The sequence below is a fragment of the Cebus imitator genome, unplaced genomic scaffold, assembly GCF_001604975.1.
Source record: "Cebus imitator isolate Cc_AM_T3 unplaced genomic scaffold, Cebus_imitator-1.0 Scaffold109, whole genome shotgun sequence".
Lineage (NCBI taxonomy): Eukaryota > Metazoa > Chordata > Mammalia > Primates > Cebidae > Cebus > Cebus imitator.
In genome coordinates, this window is record NW_016107424.1 from 1381881 (window position 1) to 1405111 (window position 23231).

The following is a 23231-nucleotide window of genomic DNA, read 5'->3' on the forward strand; positions in this document are numbered from 1 at the left end:
CTTAAATTCTCTCCAGGAACCTGTGCTGATTAAGCCAAATATCTTATCTATGAATGAAATATTTCTTTTAAAACATGGCTTTGTCTCTCTCTCTCTCCCCTTATATATATATATATATAATCTCACTGAGGCTGGAGTGAAGTGGTGCTATCACAGCTGACTGCAGCCTCAACTTCCCAGGCTCAAGCAATCCTCCCACTGCAGCCTCCCAAGTAGCTGGGACTAGAGGCACATACCACCATGCCTGGCTAATTTTTAAATTTTTTTGTAGAGGTGGAGTCTTGCTGTGTGGCCAAGCTGCTCTCAAACTCCTGGGTTTAAGTGATCCTCCTGCCTTAGCTTCCCAAAATACTGAGATTATAGGCACGAGCCTCCATGCCTAGCCTGTTTTCACTTTATATTTTTGTCTACTTGCATTTCAAACCCCATCACAATCCTCTTTGAGGCATTATATATACAAGTTTTAAACTGAAAATGAAGTAACAGCTTCATTTATTGGCATTTTTCTTACACTTTTGCTTGTTTTCAACATAGCATGGACTCAGTTCTGATATTCATTATTTTCCCAACTTAGGAATATTCTGCAGCACATCAGTTGCTCACTGGTTGATGAAGAGTGTTCATTTGTTATAAATAATTGCACAGGGACTTCATTTATTGTAAATAATTACACAAATAAAGTTAGACGTATTTGTCAACCTTATCAGAAAGTCAACATTATAACCACAAATTAAAATGTTTTGAAGCAGGCATTTAAGGAGTAAATGCTTTCTTACTTATCTTCCAATTAATCACTTTCTAAAGAATCCTTATAAGAGATAATTTACGCCACTTTGTTTTTAAGGAGTGCATTTTGCTGTGTCAAAAAATATGTCATTTGTTCTTAAACTATGTGTATACAGACTGTATTTTGACAACCATGATCTGGAGTTGATTTAGTGTTTACCTGTGTTTCTTTTCTTCTCTAAAGAAGTCTCTACATTAACTATTTTATCTGTCAATGGCACTTTCCAGTTGTTATTAACATCAGTATCAACAAATAGTTCCTGGAGTATTAAATAAATTAATCAACGCAGTTTCCATCAAACATGCTGAAATGTATTCCTGTAATCTCAAGTGGCTTATATGTGATTATATATTATTTCAATTTAGTTCCACAAATACTGAGGCACATTAGAGATAGACAGAAATAAACTACAGTTTATCCAAGGAAGAGTTCACAGGAATGGTGAGGACTATTCATTTTTTAGTGTCTGAAAACCCTAGATCTTTTCAATATATAAATTTGTGTTACACTAGTTTGCTTTCATTATAGAAATGTATAGGTTTCCCTAAGTAAATATAAGATTTTGCATTTATATACATTTCAAATTACTAGTTTAGGATCAGTTCATGTTCCATACTTTTAATTTCAATCATAAATCCACCATATTATTTATTCCTAACAACTGAAAAAAGTGATAGCCTTTACTTTTTCTCTGCCTAAATTGTTGAAAAAAAACAAAAAGATTATGACAGGGACAGTGACATGGAAGGTGCCACAGAAGACCATCTCATGTTTTGCAGCACTGACTCTTAACCTTGAAGAGAGCTTACCTTCCTTAATGTTTCCTCCAAAAACAATAAAATGTAACTTAACTCTTTGCTAAAATTACTATCCTAGTGAGATCTATATTCTTATGTTGCTTCAAAAACAATTTATTTTTATTGAAACACCCTTGTCAGTAGATCCAGATTCATTTTTTCCTACAGTTGTAGGAAGGAACATTTCTTCAAGGATAATAGTAATTATTCAGGTTTTCTTTTATTTTTTCTTGATGTTTTAGTGAAATGAGCAGATTGTCACCTTATTTAGTCTTATTTGGAAACCTTCCAGTTTTCATTTATAGCTGGCATTTTGTTTTACTCATTTAAGGAATAAATAATTAGTTGATTATTTTTTGTTTTATGATTATCTAAACTCAAATATGAACTTATTTCAATATTTTCACTTTTCAGAATATTTTTCTCAGCACCTGGGCGAGTATGAGAATGTACTGGCAGCACTTGAAGACCTAAATCTTTCCATCCTGAAGGCAATGAGCAAAACAAAGAAGGTAAGAAAATGTTAATCATACCTGTTTTCAAGGCATAGATTTTTTATTCCACTGATAGTTTTTTCTTCATATTAAATGAGCTATGTTATTTATTCATAACATAATTATAAACACTATATGCCAAAGACTGTGCTTTGTGTTGAGGATACAAAGATACACAGAGCTGTTCAAATAGCTCCCAGCCTGGTGGGGATATGAGTGTGTAAACTAAGTGATATGTTTTGGATCTTGTCCCTCCCCAAATCCCATGTAGAATTGTAATCCCTAGTGCTGGAGGTGGGACCTGATGGGAGGTGATTTGATCATGGGAGCAGAATTCTCATGAATGAGTTAGCACCATTCCCTCAGTGCTGTTCTCCTGATACAGAATGAATGAGTCATCATGAAATCTGGTTGTTTAAAACTGTGTGGCTCCTCCTCTGCCCCTCTCCTTCCCTCTCTGGCCATGTGACATGCCTTGCTTCTCCTTTGCCTTCCACCATGATTGAAAGCTTTCTGAGGCCTCCTCAGAACCGGCAGCCACTGTGCTTCCTGTGCAGCCTGCAGAATCGTGAGCCAATTAAACCTCTTTTCTTTATAAAATTACCCAGCCTCAGGTATTTCTTTATAGCAGTGAGAGAACTGACTAATCCACTCAGCATTACAATGTAGCCCAATGAGAAGCACAAGATAAGACAACTAATTCATGCTTGAGATGAGATGACACTTGAGCACTTAGAGATAAAGGAAGTTCCTAGACAAAGGAGACCTAAACACAGGGAACAGCACATGCAGAGACTCTGAGTCAAGAGGGGCACAGGACATTCTAGGAAAGGAAGCTGGACAATAAGGATAAAGTACAGAAAACCAAAGAGCAGCAAGATGTAAGATGAAACTGAAGTGCTAGGGAGGGCCCACATCTTTCATGATGTCAGCATAGCTAAGTATCCTAAGTGCAAATAAATGAGCAAATATTTTCAGCAGAAATTTAAAAATCATGCATTCTTTCAAAAAATCATACAAGAATTAACTTGGAATTGGGGTGGATAATATAGAGGAATAGGATTAGAAAAATTAGTTAGTAGACGGGTTCATTAGTCTGGGTAAGAGACGCTGGTATTAGGAAAACAAGAGAGCAGCAATAAAGACTCAGCTGAATTTTGGAAAATAAAGTTAAGAACATTTCTTAAAACTTCAAGCAAAACAGAAAATATAAGAAAAGTGGAGCATCAATCTAGAGTATCCTATATCCAAATAACAAATTTCAAAAAGAGAAAAAAAAAGGAAAACAGATAAAAAGTGGAATCGGAATACATTTTCTTTAGACCTCTTCAGGAATATTTGGAAACTCTATAATAACTTCATCTTTTGAAACTTCTCTCCAGCAATGGCCATTTAAAAATCTCTGTTTTGTGTGTCTAGCTTCTTCTCCTTATTCTTTAAGTCTCATCTTAAATACCATGGCCTCAGAAGGGTCTTCTCTGCCCACCTAGCTAAGAAAAAGTGAAGGTCATCTCAGAGTATCTCACCTGTTCCTTGCTGGCAATTTATCAGAATGAATGAGAAACTGTGCAATGTTTTTGTTTTTGTTTATTTGTTGTCTGTAAAGAAAGAGAAGGGCGGTGACTGGATTTTTGTTTTTTATTTATTTTGTTTTTGGCTCAGCATGTGTATCCTAAGCCTAGCACAGGACCTAACAATTAAAATTGTACTCAAAACATTTATTGATGGATTAAATAAATTGATTGGTTAAATGAACACACATATAGTTCCAAAAGAAATACTTTTGCTCCTAAAAGAAAAATTGCTCCTAAGTTAATTTAAGAAGCTTACAGATTTCCTCTAATAGGAAGAAAAAAACAAGTTATATAATCTTCCTTATTTCCTCACAAATATGCACTAAAATCATGTTGTTTTTCCTTGTATTGAGACAATGAGGTTTTGTGGGATTCAAATTGAGGTCAACCTGTTGTTTTGGTTTCTTAAGTTACAAAATCCTTTTCTTGGCACTCACCCTGAAAAATGCATTTGATTCATATTTTACTGCTTAATCAAGAAAAGCATGTGTCTCTGATTTAAAATAAAAAAGGAAAAACAAAAATAAGAAATGGTCAAAATTAGAAAAAGCCCCTTTGTTTAATAGCTCAAAGATGAGGAAAAGGCAGGAGTTTTGGCATTTCTCAAGCCACTATTGAATAGACATCTCCACACTGCCTAGCACATGGACCCTTCGGAGTTAGAAATCTGGCATTTTTTTTCTCTATATTTCTACCCAGATAAAAAGTCCTGTCTCAGTAAGAAGATGTGATTGTTCTAGGCTTTTATGAAACATGAAATACAAGCCTTTTGTGATCTATCTTGACTGGCAGTACCTCTGTTTGCAGTGTCAGAGAATGGATAAAATGGGATTTAGCTGCCTACCTTAAACTCCATGAGGTGACTCAGGACAGATACAGTCTGTCATTATTTCCTCTCCTCCTCCTTCTCCCTCAACCCCAGCCTTTTGTCAGATCCTCAAGGGCTACATGGATTATTTTACTTTGCTTATTTTTCTGGAACAAAACACCATAGGTCAAGTTCCAAATGGCCATTTGAAAGTCCTAGCGGTAACTAAAACCAGAACCCTCTGTCTGACTTTGGAATGTCACAAAAACACACACAAAAAATAGCTTTGTCAATTAATTTTTCTTCTTTCTATAGGGTAGAGGTGGTAAGCTAACTTATAGCATCAGTATGTGAAGTGCTTGTAATCTCAAAGCGAATGTAGAATTCTGATGCTACAGCTAAATTCATCATGGGCTGTGTTATATAAACACAAATGGAATTCCCTGCTTATTTGTAGGGCTTCAAAGGAGATGATCATAAGCTAAAGTGAAGAAGGCATTCTTAAAATAATTATTTAGGGTTTGTTAGTTACCTTACTGAGTGTAGCTGTGAAATTTTCCAAAATTAAAATGTATATATACTTTTCATTCTAAAAGTTATTTTTCAAACAAACATACCCTACAATACATTTTCAGTAATTTTAAGAAAAAAATAGACTTGAATCCTAGCACTGCTGGGCCTCTGTCTCTCTCTACCCTCCTACATCTGTCTTTGGGATCTATGTTGTTTCTCTCTGTAGCATCTGCAGATCACTTTATCTCAATCTTTTCATCTCTCCTCTATCTCTAGATTTTTATGTTGAGCATCTGGGCCTCCCAAGGCTCCATATTCCTTTCACTAAATATCACAATCATTTATTTATGAGTCTTACTGTGAAAAAGATGAAATAACAATAGAACACAGAATTTCTATTTGGGACAAACATCATTACTATAATTTTATGTAGGACTTACTATTAAAATTTTCCCTGTTTCAGGCAAAATATCCAAGCTGAAATAATACCATATGTGGCATAGTAAAATACCCTCGTAGGCTCACAGAAGGCAAGCATTTTGATTATTTGTTACAGTTTTATTACAATCTTTTAAGTATTCAGTCCTTAAGTATTTACAAATATAATGAAAACATTATTCTTGGACTTCAGAGCAACCACAAAAAACACTTTTCAAACGGTTTATTTGACATCTTCTTTTGGTTGCAAACTAGGGGAGAAGTGTCTTGAGGTTGCAAGTCTGGTTCAGTAGGAGAGAAGCCCTGAGTCAGGCCTAAGCCTTAGAATCCCCCGTGCAATCTTAGCCAGACTTCTGCCCAGCACCTGGCAAAGAGGAACTCGACACCCCTGGAAAGGTTGCTCAGTGAAGTCAGGAGAAACATGTTCTCTCATAGAAGACCCTAGTTATCTTGAAGGACTCTGCAGCACCTACTTCCTGGGCCCAGAAACCTCTACCTCTAACTGGGTAAGGAGGCCTTAGAACTGAGATGAGAGCCCTAACCCTTCTAACTCATTAGCACATTGCTTTGGGGGTAATTTAAAGGTGATAAGAAACCACTTTGAGGTTATCGATAGAGTTTACACAGTGGTGTACACCTACACTACTGTAGATGTACACACATTAGTTCAGGCAAAGATCATGAACAAGATAGTGACTAAGGTGGATACGCTAGGAGGATAGAGGACAGAGTGCATAGTCATGTCTGCACAGGCTCGGGACTTGGATGGGCATCTACCTGGCAACCACGTCACTGGTTCTTTCTAGCCATTGCTGCAGCCTCACCAGACTCTTGGGGACTGCTCTGACTTCTCTAAGCCAAGTTGCCAGACAATGCCTAATGACTCTTCTTTCCTGCTGGGCTAGGGCTTCAGTGGCTATGGCCAAAAAGAGGATGAGGAATAGCTGTCAATGCCAACTAGCATTTATATAGCACCTTGGAGTTTTCAACATGCTTTAATATATGTATTTGACTTATTCTTCATCATATCCTAGTAAGGAATGGTAGGCAAAAGGTAATATACCCATTTCAAAAATGAGGAAACTGAGTCACAATGTGACCAGTTGATTTATCGATATCCTAAAGATAATGAGATTTAAACCAAGTGATTCTCATTTAAAATTTTTTTATTTAAGGTTTATGTGCTTCCACATGAACATGCTATAAATAAGCAACTGTAAATTATATCACGACACAAAACATTTCTTGTATTAGGTATATTTGTTCTTTGGAACAATCAAAGTCTTCAGAGTTCAGCTGTGGATGAGCAAAGGCATAAAGATTTTTAGCTTCTCTGTTAGAAATATTTTTAGTTTTGTTTTTGACAAATGAATAAGTAGGTGTCCAAAGCTCAGTGTAATATGTGAACATATGAAAGAAGTTATAGATAGAAGCAGATGATAATTAAATGCTAAAATTACAATTAAATCCTGAAATCAAAAGATGAAGGTGCATAAGCCAAGTTCTAGGCAAGGAAGTTCATATTTGTTATTATAGTTTGTTGTCATTAGAAAAATGAACTTTAATTAGAAAATAAGGCAAGTTACATGCCCAAGTCAAACAATGGATGTTTAGCTTTTTACTTACTAGAATGAAATATATCCAAAGTAAAGGCTATTGTACTTGAGAGCAGTAAGCAAAAATATTGGTCTTCTGGGTTCTTGATGAATTTATAAAGGAACTGAAAGCTTAATAAGAGTCTTACTGATTTTTATTTCAAATAGGTAACTGTACTATTTCTTGAATGATCCATTCTTGATCGACACTTAAAATGTCATGTTTACTATTTGCTAAATACTTAGAATGTACTCGGTTTTGTGTCAGAGCTCACTATTCTGTTCCCATGGTAAACTATCTTTTCTAGTATTAAGTATTATTGATACATTATCTTAATTCTTGTATACTTAGGTATATTTGAAAATGTACAAGTGCAAGTCTTCTCTGATTGTTCTTCTCTCTCGCTCTCATTTTTTTGTTTGCTTGTTTGTTTTTGTTTTTGTTTTGGTGGAGACAGGGTTTCACTATGTTGCCCAGGCTGATCTTGAACTCCTGAGCTCAGGTAATCCACCCACCTCAGCCTTTCATAGTGCTGGGATTACAGGCGTGAGCCACTGTACCAGGCCTGATTGCTCTTCTTTAGCAAAGATTTTTGTCCTTTGTTTGTCATGTTTGCATAAGTTTTATAATTGTTTTTTCAATGCTTGGAAACTTTTATTAGAATTTTCATTATTTTTTTAAAATAATTTTGAAAGAATTGTCATCTTGGTAATATTTCCCCTTCCCATGCAGGTGCAAATATGTTTTCTCACTTATTCAAGCTTTTTATGGCTCATTAAATATTTTTATGATACCTCATATAGGTTCAAAACATCTCTTGTTAAATCAATTCATATATGTTTTATATTTTTGTTGTTTTAAATGGCCACCCTCTCTAACTTCCTACATAATGTTGATGACATATTGGAAAATGATTGATTTTTGTGTACACATTTGGTAACTAGATCAGCTACCATCTTCAGTAGCTGTTCTGTCCATGGCATGCCATTTATCATCCTTTACGATGTTACAGCTTGAACATCAAGAGCCTCTGCCACTGTAAGAAACAACCCACCTAATCTGTCTTTTACAGAAGTTGATCAATCTGTATACAGTCTTTAATGCCCTGTCTATTTTCTCCCAGTTTTTTGATCTGAACTTTGAAGCTATACTTTACACCTATTGTTACATAAGATTTCAAATTCTGCTTCAGTACCACAAGGCAGTAATAAACATGTGACTTATACAGTACTTTAGAATCTTGTGTCTTAAAGGAATAAGATCATTTTCTACAAAACCAGTTTTAAAAAGCTTGAATAACAAAATTCTATAAATACAGTCGTGTAAGACATTAGCAGATTCTTACATATTTTAAACAGAAAAGACACAAACAATAAAAGTAAGTAAACAATGTATTTAATTAATTGGCAGTACATTGATATAGGCCAAAAATAAACTTGGCATTCAGAAAAGGGAGAGGTCAGTGTTAACCGAGTAGTCGGATAAAACATCAGGAAGAAGGTGAGACTCAAATGAGCCTCAAAGAATAGACAATTTTAATAAAGGAAAAAGAATAGAAGAGCCTATAGATAATGACACTTCTCTGACTTTTTAAGGAGGCAGCTATGAAGCCTATTTCGGCCAGAGGCCCTCTTTCATGTCCAGAAGAGGCTGTGGTTTACAGATGGAGGGGTCAGGTCATGCTGACTGCAGCTGGCATTTCACCTTATTTATAGTCTCTCAAAGGAATGTATAAATAACAAACTTTGATCTTGCTAATAATCTTGAATCAAGAGGACTTAAAAAAAAATAAACTTAACAGATTACTAGAGCTGTGGTAGGCAGAAACCCCAGATCAACCGCTAGTGTACCCCAAAGTCACAGAGGTCCCTATTAGTAATCATTTTTTTCATGATCGTTTTCTATTTTCAGACAGTTCTACCAATCCTTCCGCCCCACCCCAACCAGAAATAAGATATAGTGATAAATTACTTTCATTTTGTTTCATGTACCTATAATTTTAAACAGCCATTTTTTTCCCCTTTGTAGAGATTTTCTTTTATTTATCTTACTTAGATTACTAGCTGTACCACTTATATCCCTAAAATAAATTGGGAGTTAATTTTCTGCCTAATGAAAGGATGAGTACAAAGTACACTGTTCTATTTAAAAAGAAAAGCTGGTTTATTTTGCTCAAAAATATAATTCTGAACTACTGTTGCCTGATTGAATGTACAGCTCTATTTCTGAAGAACTGAACTTTGAAATGCTAAAAGCTCGATAAGGGAGAGAAGTTAATGCAAACACTCATGGGGGATAAACAGCACAGCATGTGATTCCTTCTGTCACGAGAATTAAATTTGATATGACTCATTTCTTTTGCCTGAAGTGGAAAAGTGCAGAGGGAGAGATTAAAAATTTGTCTGTGTTGTGTTTCTCAGATTTGATGGACATTAGTTATTATCATGTTGAAGTTGTTCCTTCCCATTCTTATTTACAAATAGGAAATACTAAATATTGCAAACCAAAAATACTCAATGTTATTTGAGAATTCATTAGTTTTGGCAAAGTCGTTATTTGCAAAATAAGTACATCCAGAAGAATGTACTTTCAAAAAGAAAATGAGTGTGTGCAAAAAATCTATTATAGGTGCTTCCCATTGACTACAGGATAAGATAGCTCAGGGCCACGTGGTATTGTGTGACACCCATTTGGAATGATTTATCCTGTGACCTGTCAGTTGTATAATAACACATGGAATGTAGCTCTAGCAGCCAGGCAGTGTTATTGAATTAACTGCGATCTCTGGGAAACTTTCCTACAATTTCTCTGGGTTTCAGTTTAAATTTCTGTTATGGATCATACTCACATTTTAGGACTACCAATTATGCCACAAGCAGCCTGGCTTCTGACAGGATGAGAAGATGTTTTCATCAGTCATACATCTGGGTTTCAGAATACTGGCTGTGTGTCGTTACTTTGTAAGACTGAAGTCTATCTAGGAGACTACTTAGCTTTATTTTATGAACCAAAATAATAATAATAATGTAATAACATAGCTAACATCTATGGAGCCATTACCAGTTTCCAGGTACAATGCTAAAGTACTTTTATTTTAGTAGCATATTTTATCCTAATCTTTTATTGGGTAGATACAGTGATTATCCCTGTAAGTGTATTAGAAAATGAAGACAAAAAATGTCAGCTACCTCACTCAAGGTCACACAGCTGAGATGTGGACAGCTATCTTAACTTGATCGCTATGAATTGCTTTCTAGTCTTCTTGGCATGAAGGTATTTAGTTTCTAGCCAATTTCTTGAGAAGATGGCAAAAATTATGGCTGAGAAGACAGAAAATATATTGAAGGGTTTGTTAGTTGTAATAGTTACCTACTGCTGTAATTTCTGAGGGTCAGGAATCCAAGGCTTAAGTGGGTGATTCCTATTCAAAGATTATCATGATAATGTAGTCATTTTAAGGTCCTTGAGAAGTTGCTTTCAAGCTCATTCACATGGCTGCTGACACATTTCAAGGAAATAGAGTCAGCTGTGTGGCTTCCATTTCTCACCACATGGACCTCTGCATAGGGCTGCTCCTGTCATTGTAGCTGGCTTTCTGTAGAGAATGATTGTAAAGAAAGAGAGGCCAGGTGTGGTGGCTCATGCCTATAAACCTAGCACTTTGGGAGGCTGAGGTGGGTGGATCACCTGACATCAGGCTTTCAAGACCAGCCTTGGCAAACAAGGAGAAATCCCATCTCTACTGAAAAATACAAAAATTAGCCAGGCATCGTGGCAGGTACCTGTCATCCCAGCTACTCGAGAGGCTGAGGCTGGGAGAATTGCTTGAACCCTGGAGGTGCAGGTTGCAGTGAGCCCAGATTGTGCCACTGCACTCCAGCCTGGGCGATAGAGCAAGACTCCATCTCAAAAATAATTAATAAATAAAATAAAATGAGAGACAGACTAAGATTATAATATAATCTTGGCAATAGCATCCTATTACTTCTGCTGTGTTCTATTTACTAGAAACAAGTCAATAAGTCCAGCCCACACTCAATGGGAGGGGAATTAAACTCCACTTGTGTGTATGTATCCTTAAAACCACCATAGTAGTTAACTTTTAATGTGTGTGTGTGTGTGTGTGTGTGTGTGTGTGTGTGTGTGTGTGTGTGTGTATGGTGGAGTGGTGGAAAAAAAACTTCATCTGTTTTTTTCCTCCATTTATATCTACCCCATTAAAAGAAATCAAATTGATTTTTTTGAAATTGACATACATGGCTACCCCTTATGTTAGTTGAATGCATCTAATATGGTTTGGCTGTGTCCTTACCCAAAATCTCACCTTGAATTATAAACCCTATATCCCCATAATCCTCACGCGTCAAGGGTGGGATTAACTGGAGGTATGTGATCATGGGCTGCTTCCTCCATGCTGTTCTCATCACAGTGAATGTGCCTCATGAGATCTGATGGTTTTATAAGTGTCTGGGATTTGCCCTGCTCACACTCATTCCATCCTGCCTGATCCTCCTTTGCCTTCCACCATGAAGTTTCCTGAGGCCTCCCCAGCAATGTAGAACTGTGAGTCAATTAAATATCTTTTCTTTATAAATGACCCAGTATTGGGTATTTCTTCATAGCAATGTGAGGAAAGACTAATACAGAAAAAATTCCAAAAGATAATGATAGTCAATTATGTTTTATCTTTAGAACTAAGCCACATATACAAATGAATATATAATGATTATATATCTATAAAGCCAAAACATATATACCAAGATGAAAAATACATTTTCCTGAGTTTGAGTTAATATTAAATATAGTCACTCTTAAACAAGCTTTTAAAGAAGTATTTTTAAACTATCACCTTTCAAACAAAGAGGGTTCAGTTTTTAATGTCTGAAAATCCATGTCCCTGAAAAACAACTCAGTTTATTCACTAGTTCAGCAGAAATGTCATTCTAGGAAATGGAAAGGAATCTAAGTTTTGCAACACAATGCCCTCAAGAGTCTCACCATAAAACAAAATGGGTAATTTAGGACTATCTGCCATCCAAGTTTTAAGTAGATTTCATAAGAATGGTTTAAATAACATGGTAATAATAGAAAATAGGAAAGTATCACTTTGTCCAGTGAATCTGGAAAGTTATGGAGTAAACAGTATTGAAAATAAACTTCAAAGAGTGAAACGTTTATGGCCAAAGATTGCTGGGAAATAGAATAAAAGTCACTTCAAGGAAAAGAAGTAACAGAAACAAAAATGTGAGAAACACAATGCATTTTCATAGAAATTTGGGGAATACAGAGTGTTTGAAGCATCAAGCGATTTTGGACATTGTGAGTGTCCAGGCTAAAAGGCAAATTGGCTGAGAAATTTAGCATTTAATCATTAAGTAGCAGAGGTATATTGGAAGTTTTCGAATAATGGAAATAAAGAAAGTTGGTCACATGAGGGTCACATTCTCTCATATCTACTTATTTGTTTCCCAACTGTCACCTCTAAAATGAGGATAATGTTCACTCATAATATTGATTTTTATTGTTTGAAAGAAAAGCTATTGTACATATTATGCCATTTGTGTATATTTATGTATATGTTATCCTATACATAAATAGGGTTTTCACAATTTTCAACAAATGTTACTTATTCCCGTATAGAAAAAATATAATAGAACTAAGAATTGTTCTCGTTTTAAAAAATGTCATTCTTGATTTGATTCTTTTTTTGGTTGTTGACACTCAAAGAAGGAAATAAGAAACACAGAGTTAAAGCTGTTAGTACTGAATGCTTTTCTATTCAAGTATACTTGTTGTTTTTTTTTTGTTTGTTTGTTTGGTTTTGTTTTATTTTGTTTTTGAGGTAGGCTTTCACTCCTGTTGCACAGGCTGGAGTACAGTAGTGGGATCTTGGCTCATTGCAACCTCCACCTTGCAGGTTCAAACTATTCTCCTGCCTCAGCGTCTCAAATAGCTGGAATCACAGAAACATACCACTGAGCCTGGCTAATTTTTGTATTTTTAGTAGAGAAGGGGGTTTCACGATGTTGCCCAGGCTGGTCTCAAATTCCTGGGCTCAAGCGATTCAGCTGCCTTGGCCTCCCGAATGGCTAGGATTACCGGCATGAGCCACCATACCCAGCCTCAAGTATGCTTTTATATTACCCAAATGTAGCAGACAAAGGCCAAGAATCTTTGGTTTATAACAACAAGCAAAATGGCAACTATGCAAAATGTTAAGATAATATTTGTGTTAGGAGTTTTCTTGTTTTTCTCAGGAACATCAGAAGATACAGCTTATCACTCTCTTCCTTACATGGTCATGTAGTCTTTCTATATTACTTTGAAAGTCAGCATTTCAGTAAAATAAAATTGAGGTGGGTGAGGGGTTAACTTATAGGATTTTTCTTTATTGTGGGAGAGAAATGTGCCTTGATTTTCTTCATCATTCTGTCAAATATATGCATTAACAACTAAAAATTTTTGTAGGTCAGTGTCAACTTTTCTTGCAGTTGGATTTTTTTTCTTCAGTTCATATAAACATTTGATAGCATCATAATTTCCATTTTCTTAAAAAACATTGGTTCACTAAGTATCACATCTATCAAATTTTCTTTGTAACATATACAATATTTAAAATGATATTTTAACAGTAAATATACGAAAAAGAAATCCATATAGTTATTAAACCCCCAAAAAGATGACTGTCATATCTGTACCCCCTTTAGATCTTTGTTGCCTTGTGCTCTTTCCTTTATCCCTTATGATCAAGTCAGTCACTTAGTCCTAATGATTTTGTCCTTCGTGTTCCTCACGTCCATCCTCTTCCCTAGCAACCCACTGGGCCACATGAAGCAGAGCCTCCTTGACTCTCACAGGGATTCCTTGCCACAGATACCAAAGTCATTATTTTTTTATCCAGTGTTATCTACAGACCATGCTCCACCCTGCAGGATGAGACATCTTTCCAAAAAATAAAAAATAAGACTTCCCCTCACCTCCTTAAAACTTTACAATGGCTCCTCATTGACCTCAGGAAAAAGTCCAGACTCTGCCCAGAGCACACAGGCCCATCCAAATCTGAGCCTTCCCTGCTGCCCATCTCTCTGGTTCTACCTCTTGCCAGACCTTACCAGATGACTTTCTCTTCAGCCATACTCAGCCATTTTCTATTCTCTGAGTTCCCTACCATCTCTCTCTCCCAACTGGACCTTGCCGTATAGTGGTCCTTCCTTGTGGATGACATTACTCAGCCCTCCCTAGGTCCTTCCTCAGGGCTCCTCCAGTTATCTATGCTCTTCATCTAGCTGGTCCTCTAATATTCCTGGTGATACTATGGGAGTTAGCTTAACTGTCACTTCCCCTAGGAAGCCTTTTTTGATCCTCCAAGAGGGGTGTTAGTGGGGGTACAGGGGAGATTAGGTGTATTCAAACCACCTCCTGCACATCGTCATGGTAGCTCTTTTTGCTTTTTACTTGTCTGTCACCCCAACTGTCTTGAAGTGTCTTCTCTCTCACTCTATCACTATCTAATAATAATATATATATTATATAGATAATATATATATTATCTATATATAATATACAGTGTGTGTGTGTGTGTGTGTGTGTGTGTGTGTGTGTGTGTATATATACACCAATATATGTATATATTGGTGACCACAACCAATTCTGGACAGATGGACAGCCAGATGGGTGTCTGTTCCACGGGACTATGGAGATGGTGAAGAGGGAGCAGATTTACAGAATATCCATCACCAGGCTGTTTCTAAAATTTGGAATGATTGCTTGTCCAGACCAACACAATGCTCTTTCTGAACTCACCAACTCATGGGGTGAAAGCTACATACCTCCCTCCTGCCTGAATTCCGCCAGTGCAGGAAGCAATCAGGCACCCCCTTCAATGGACCAGATGCATTTTGTGGCCAGCTGCGGAGCTCTGGGGAAAAGAAAGGGATTAGCAGTTTTAATCATAGTGCTCATATAGTTTTGTAGTTTGTAAAGAATGGTATTAAAAAAATTTTGTAGGTCATCATCAACTTTACTGACAGTTGGATTTTTTTCTTCAGTTAATGATGTTGAACTTGCCTTTTAAATGATTTTGCCTATGACACATCTTTAGTTCATGATCTGCTCTGACATTTTGAGAGCTATAACCAAGATTATAATGTGGCAGGACATGATAGGCACAGGTGAATAATATTTTTAGAATTTCTTAGAAACCAAAAGCTGATTGTCATGCTGGTAACGTAAAAACAAGGAATAAATATAGCATAAATATCATATAAAGTGGACTGATAGCATATTTAATTGTATATTTGTAACAGTTCCAGACACGCTTTTCTCACATAAATATTTTTAATAATGATTATGCTAAACAGAGCCCAGTTCTTCTTTAATATATAAAGAAATACATGATAATAGAAGAATAAAACTTTTTATTTCCTTGTTAATTCTGCCTTTGAGTTCTGCATAGGTCATTTATATACATTAGAATATGGAACATTACCTCCAGGCTCCCAAACTATACAAATCAGAATATGTGGAATAAATGGAGACATGTCTCCAGAAATAACAATTTCATACTCAGGAAAAACTTGATTTAATTCCTAGCTCTGCTACTTGCTAGCATATGCCCACGTTAATCTTTTTGCCTTCCTTTCTTTCATTGTCAGATGTTGGGAAGATGAAATGATATAATGCATGTAGGGGGTCTAGAACGGCAAGTGGCCCATAATAGGCACAATATAGGCAAAACAGTCATGGGATGATTCATCTTTCTACTTCCAAGGTCATTCTCAAGTTTCATACTTTGTTACTGGAAACATGTGGCTTGGTGCTTTGTACGGATATGATGGATTATTTCTTAAAACAACAAGCAAAATATTTTATTTCTATAAGATAGAGGAGAGAATTCAACAGGGCAGCAAACTAATAATCTAAGTAAAAAATTAGAATGTTAATGCTTCAGAGAAAATGTTAACTTTAAGTCAGAAGTTTACCATCATGATTTTTTTAGAAAAACAGATAAGTGCTTCATGATACTTCCCTTCATTTTAAGGATATACATTTTAGCTGATCTATGAAAATCAAATCAATAGTTGAATGAATCATCAGGACTTGTTTCTGGGAGAACTTCAGTCTGATAAATGCACAGAGATGCATGTATTTCCCTAAGTGATTGACTAAGCTGCTGCTTATGGGCAGAGACACATACGATTGCATAGAAGCACAAATGTCTGTTTATAACAGAATGATCAAAACTAAACAGAAATTAATTCATAAAAATATAAAGGAACAACTGAAAGGGAAGCACAGCACCTAGTCAGCCATTTCCTTGTTAATATGATCAAAACAGATCATCTGCAGTGACAGAACATATATTCCTACAACACTCTTGGAAGCACCAAGGAGGTATGTAGGACCTAGCTACCAAAACTATAAATAACTCCTGGAGCAGAACTCAGTGTCTCTGAATCCCAGAGAAAGAAAACAGAAAAAGTAGTCTCAACACTGAAGAACCACAGATAACTTTTGAAAAGCAAAAAAACAAACCAAGGCATGTATGTGCAGAGCAGGTGCTACCTCAGTTCAGTTTAATAGACATAAAAAGCACCTGCCGTGTTCAGTGTTACCACGTGCTAGCAACCAAAAGAAATATAATAGGAAACAAAAATTAGCCTTTGCTCTATGATCAAATAATATAAAAATAACGGCATTTTCTACTGTCTTGATCATTTTGTGGCAGGTTTATTTTTCAGCTAATAGAAAAAGTAATTATGTATCTGATAAATAGATTTGGAGATTCTGTGAAGCCCCCTTCCTTGTCCCATGAAGTTAAAATGAAAATTAGATTTGTGGCCTCTTTTCAAAGAGAGGAGTGCCAAGTGGAATTGGCCTGTGGCCATAGGAAAAGTATTCCATAGAGAAGTATTCTGCGCAATAGATCTGTGACAGCAGCTGAAAGGGACTGTTTTCCTTCCTTTAATTCTAATTTACTACTCCCTTTTATGTTTTCTCATGCAAATCAGAGGCACAATTAAAGCTCAATGAGCTGATGTCAGTAGGCGAACAATTCTTCCAAGTTACTCATTTCAGACCAAATGTTATGCAGAATCTGTATTTTATGCAGGCTAAGAGACATTTTGTAGATGAGTCTTAATGGATTTAGCAGGTAGAAAGCAGCACTAAAAGTCTTCTACTTCAATTTCAAGCTAAATTATTGGCAACTCTTCCTCTTCTGTTCCCACAGTCCTTAAGAGGATCCTTTGAGGGGTGCAGATTTACTATAGGTCCACCACTTACCTGCAATTCCAAAATCCAAAAATTTCTGAAAATGGAATGTTTTGGTTTTGCTGTTGTTGTTTGGTAAACTTAGCACCAAAATCCATTTGGTAGCAAAACCTATTTTAATATTAGGAATTTTGCTGCAAAATTACCAATATGGTCATTACGGGGTACTCCTCTAGACCCTGCTGTGGGTAATATATCACTACATGATATATGATAGGTATTACCTCTCTAGACTCTGAAAAATTTTGAACTTTGAAACATATCTGGCCCAATGGTTTCAATAAAAGATTGAGTTAAGATGACTATGTCATTATATATGTTATGGCAATAGATGTTCTAATTATTTTTTCAGATTATCAGATTGTATGCTTCAGTAATGCTGAAATGTAATACTATCTTATGTTAAAAAAACAAAGTAAAATAAGAAACTATCAATTCTTTGAAAAATTTATTGCATTTCAAAGAACAGTCAAATAATATGCATGAACAAGTGCAAATTGACCCCTAGTGATCTAGGGAAAATGTAAATGGATTTATTAACCTTTCAAAAATGACACTTCTAGGAAACTCAACTGATTATGCTTGTGGCAAGTGTACTGGCATGAAATGAATGAAGAATGCCTTTATTTGTAGGCTCAATTTACTAAGATAAATCAGGACTTGCCTACTGTAAGTCACTGTTGGCAGATGGTTTAAATGGCTTTGAGAGTAATCAGTTGATTTGAAGAATAATTCCTTTTTATGTTTTACTATTGCTGCAGAATAAGATTACTTATTATCTCTTTATGAGCTTTTTATCCCCTTTCATTTTCTGTAGTAATTTTCCTACTTACAGCCTGTATCTTCTTTGGAGGTAATATGACCTCAAATTTGTTCCTTGCATATAGAACATCTCTTTAATCAAATTACAGTTAAGAAAAGCCGATAATTACACACCTCACCATCAGGCTGCATTTTTAAGCAGATGGAAAACTACCTAGACTGGCTGTTCCCTTGAGAATAAGTTCAGATAGGAAGGCAGTCAAGGCTCACCCCAAAGCTATCTCTTGAGTCTCACCTCCCTTCTTCCATCACTACCACCACTCATTTCCCCAAATCCAAATTTAAAATATAGCATTGTCTTTAGACCTGGAACAGCATAACTTTTGTATTTAAGCCAATCTTGTCCCATTTTACTGAGATCAGACATCATATTAAAGCACTTGGGGACCTGTAAAACCACAGGACCCTAAAAAATTAACAAATTTGATATTTTGGGCCACCTAGGACTGACAATCTCCAGAAGGCCTAAAACCTCAATAGAAGCAGCAGCTCCAAGGGAGTTTGAAGTCTAGTTGCTGCATGGACTGTGCTTCCTGTTCCAAGACCCCTATCTTCTTCTCTTGCCTGGCTCATTGCATCTTTCATGACGCCCAGTATCTCATACCTATCTGTCCTTTACACACCTAATTCAGTATAATTCTTGGGAAAGAGATAGCTGCTATTTATTGAGCATAATACATGTTGACCATGATGCATACATTATCTCAATTAGTCTTTTAGCCCCGCTGCACTGAGTCACTCTCACAGTCAAGCACCTGGTACATGGTAGGTACTCATTTTTCTCACCTCTCTTCACCTTCCCTTATAGTTCATTTGTCTCATCCCAACTGGGATTCATTCATCTGCCACAATATTTATGGAATACTGTGTCTGCTCCAATCCTCTGGAGAGCAGAAGCCAAGTGCAAAAGATGTATTGGGAGAAATCCCCATGGAAGGTAAAGGGAGCAGGAGCAGTGGGAAGATTTTTCTGACTGCCCTGCAGGTCTGGCACATGTGAAAAGAGGAATAAATGGAAATTGGGCAGGCACAGTCTCTGACAAAGTTTTGGCTATGCCAATGGGAAGCCTTGGGAAAAGACTGCTCATAGAGGAGTCCCTCCAGACTTCCACAATCCTTAGTCCTTGGCAAGGAATATCCTGGAGAGAATGTGGCTTCAGCATGAACACTGCCAATCCCCAAGGTGTGGCAGCTGTAGACAGATAGTTAAGCATACTTATGACAGTTTCCCTCTGTGACACTTTGGTGACTGCCATAGTGTATACTAGGATGTGATTTCAGGAACATGGGCAAAAAATAAAGAATCTGTGAAAATTCACCTTTAAAGATCCCCTTCTCTTATTCTCAAAGGTTTTTCAGTCTTTAAGAGTCTAGTCTTTACAAGTTTTTAGAAGTAAACATCCCTGGGAATAGGAAGAGTTAAAATCTTAGTTACTGAATACTTTAGCAGAGGATAATTAAATGCTAAGAGTAAAGAGATGGAATCCAAAATTTATGTGAGCTGGAGCAAGGTTAGAAACTCTGGAACAGAGAAATCTGCAGAAAGAAATAGTGATGCACCAAAAACCAATTGCCTAGGTTTAGCTCTGCCACAGTTTAAAATATGTTGATCCTCAAATTTTGTCCCTGATGTATGTGATATTATATAGTACATTTGATTTTTGTATATGTTTATTATACCTTGCTTTGATCCAGAAAGGTTTACAGTGCTTCCTTCTTCATCATAAGAAACTCATAATTCAAGTGGGTGCTTGTTTCTGATACCAGCTTTATAATAAAGCTAAAAATGATAGTTCTCAGAATATTCTGGAAATATTTTGAGACCCTAACTGGACAATATGTAAGAAGGAAGGAAACATTCCTTTCTCCCTACAGTCTGATACGCTAGTAAGAATAATAAACATTACTAAACCAACAATGAGCACTCAACAGGGAGTCTTGAGGAGTACCTTAATGTTTAACACAGTGCTGTAAAGGCATGAACCTTTCCCCTCACTTTCTCTATAAGTAAACTTAGTGTTGCTGTAGTTTATTCATTAGAATTATTTTCATTTCATTAGTAAAACAGGCATCTGCTCAGGAGCGAAGCAGCTGATCTTAGTCTTTATATAACAATATGGGATGATTCAAAGGTCACGTGAAATGCCGAGCTGCACACAACAAAACAAGCATAATTCTGTGTAATCTGAATCTTCCCAAGTTGATCATTTTTGAGGCCAGGTAGTAACAAAAGAAGGGTAGAGTAGGCATGACAGAATTGTTTTACCAATAGAACAAAAAGGAAAAAATGGTTCTTTTCTTCTCCCTTAACTCTAGATGAACCAGTGAACACAGACTTAGCCAGTTCCAGGTTGGAAACGGAGCCCCATGTTCCCATTTCATACATTTGAGAAAACAAATACAAGAAGGTTAATAGACTTTCCTAAGATCACATTATGAGTTAATGGCCAAGCCCATAACCCAATCTAGAATCTTATATTCAAAGAGGAAAAGAAAAATATTATTCAGAATTAGGTAGAATTAGTTCTTTCCCATACAATCACTAAACTGTTAACAGAATGCCTCTTGGGAGCATAAGGAAGACTATCACTGTTACCTTCCAGGTACAGCATTCTTTATCTGTTGCCATGGCAAAGGAGCAAAATCTAAGCCTCTGATTAAAATAAATGCTTTTGTAAGAAATAATCAAGATCCCTGTTAGGGTTTCATTACTGTATTAAACTCTGTCATTTTCCATAGTAGCCCAAGCCTGGGGCTCAAAGTGCCTACTTGAAATTTCTTTTTATTGTTCATATAATAACAGAATTAGTTTTGCCCCACCAGTTTCTTGATGATTTTTCAGTAAGATAAAGGTACTTTAATCATTCTAAATATTTGAACATTTTAATTTCAGTGGTAAGAAATAGACTGATGCATAGTGAATTTATAACTTACAATCTGAAATTTATCTTTCAACATTAATATTTTTGAGTGCTTCAGTATCAAACACAAAAACCTATCTCGAATATAAAAGAGGAATATAAAATTATTAATGAAATAACTGGCAGCCTGGGGATATTTATTCCAGCATAGGCTTTGATAAATCTTTTCCTGAAGGCAGTTAAACCTTTCTGAGAAAAACCTTCTGAGGCTGATATGATTTAAGTCTCTCTGTTAAAAAAAAAAAATGGTGTTTAGAAATTATGCTGCCTTTTTGCTACTCTCAGCTTAAATACAAATTCAGCTGCAATTTAGATGATGTTTCCTTTCCTTTTTTAATTGCTGGTTCGGCTGAAAAGCTTTTCTTCCAGTGGTGCCCTCAAGGGCACAGTTTTATAATCAAGAGCCTTTGCCCCTTGTAGCCTGATGAAACTAGAACCTGCTATTTCTCTCCAGTTATGTTTGACACTGACCTAGGAACAATCAAAAAGCTTTTCATGTTTTGTGCTTTAAACATCTTTTGATAAGAGGCTGCAGGAAAAGAACACCTGTATTCTAGTCTAGCTGAGGAGAGCTGAGTGGTCTTCAGCAAGTCTCCTTAATTTATCTGGACTTTTTGGAAATGAGGAATTTGTATTCAGTGTTTCCTTCTGGATCTATAATGTCTTTGGGTGATTTGCTGATTGCCTGTGAAATTTGGATGCTGTCACCATTTGATCCTGAATTTTTTTTCACTTCAACAAACTATATATACTCTGTTCTTGTCATTAATCGAATAATATCTCTCTCACACACTAATTTGAGACTTGTAGTTATATACATTTAGTGGAGAAATGAGAATATTTCTTCATTAGCAAACCCTATCTATATTTAGTGTTTGGCTAAAACCTCATTTGCACTATTTTTATGTTTTATGTGTGTGTGTGTGTGTGTGTTTTAATGTTATGTAAGTATTTGCTGAAACATTTTAATCTATACTGCAAAAGGATGTTTTATTTTATCTCCTTTAATGTACTTTGCACAGTTATATTTACAAAGGAATATTCTATAAATAATATAGGTACTAATCCACATATTTTATTCTTTCTCTTAAAATAAGAAAAGCCTGTTTTTTTGAAACTTCTCAGATTGTTCTGTTATGAAACATTACTACTGGCTGGATTTGGTGGTTCATGCCTGTAATCCCAGCACTTCGGGAGGCCAAGTCATGAGGATCACTTGAGGTCAGGAGTTCAAGACCAGCCTGGCCAACAGGGTGAAACCCCGCCTCTACTAAAAATACAAAAATTAGCCAAGCACAATGGCACATGCCTATAGCCCCAGCTATTCAGGGGACTGAGGCAGGAGAATTTCTTGAACTCAGGAGGCAGGAGTTGCAGTGAGCTGAGATCCACTGCCACTGCACTCCAGCCTTGGTAACAGCGTGAGATTCCATCTCAAAAAACAAAGAAACATCACTATTAAGTTATATATGTAGAAAAGGAGTCAATTGAATTATGTTGTGCTTACTAATGCAAAGGGGCTCTCTGTCTCTCTTCATGTGTGTATAACACACATGAAATATATATATGATATACATGTACACACATTTTACAGTTTATATTCTATAAATGTTCAAGTTTATCAGTAGTTAAATATAAATTAAATTTACGATAAAAATATATCTCTTTCAATTAAAAAATGTTCAAAATAATAATGCCCCATTGTTCAAATACACAGGAAAATGAAGACTCTTAAACATGATAATGGGACTTTAAATTATTACTACCTGTAGGAGGGCAAATTTAGTGACCTTCCTGTAGGAAAGCAAATGTGAGAAAACATGCCTCACATTTTCAATTCAGGTATTATTCTACGTAGTAATTTCATTTCTAGAACATTACCTAGGAAACTATTTAGTATGTATACAAGGAATATTTGTCATATACATGGTTATATTAAGAAAAATTAGACAACTATCTTTAGTTTATATTCAACAATATGGGATTAATGAATAAATTATAAATATAAAATATACTATTTGGCCATTAAAAATTGTGTCGTATGAATACAATAGATATGGAAAGATGCATGTATTTTTATGTGCAAATAAGTGATTTAAAATGTACATGTAGTTGGTTTAAAAAAACAATATATTCTAGATATTTCAATAGCTTTATTGAGTTATAATTTATATACCATAAAATTAACCAGTGTTAAGTATACAGTAAAT

The 23231-nt window shown here is 35.8% G+C and overlaps 1 protein-coding gene across 1 annotated transcript in view; it reads left to right on the top strand.

Annotated features, from left to right (window-relative positions):
* The window catches only part of NECAB1 (N-terminal EF-hand calcium binding protein 1), a 154627-nt gene that overhangs the window by 80952 nt on the left and 50444 nt on the right, over positions 1 to 23231 (top strand). Inside the window, exon 5 of the mRNA XM_017538065.2 lies at positions 1999 to 2096. Within this exon, the coding sequence (XP_017393554.1) occupies positions 1999 to 2096 (98 nt within the window). The remainder of the gene's footprint in view (positions 1 to 1998; positions 2097 to 23231) is intronic.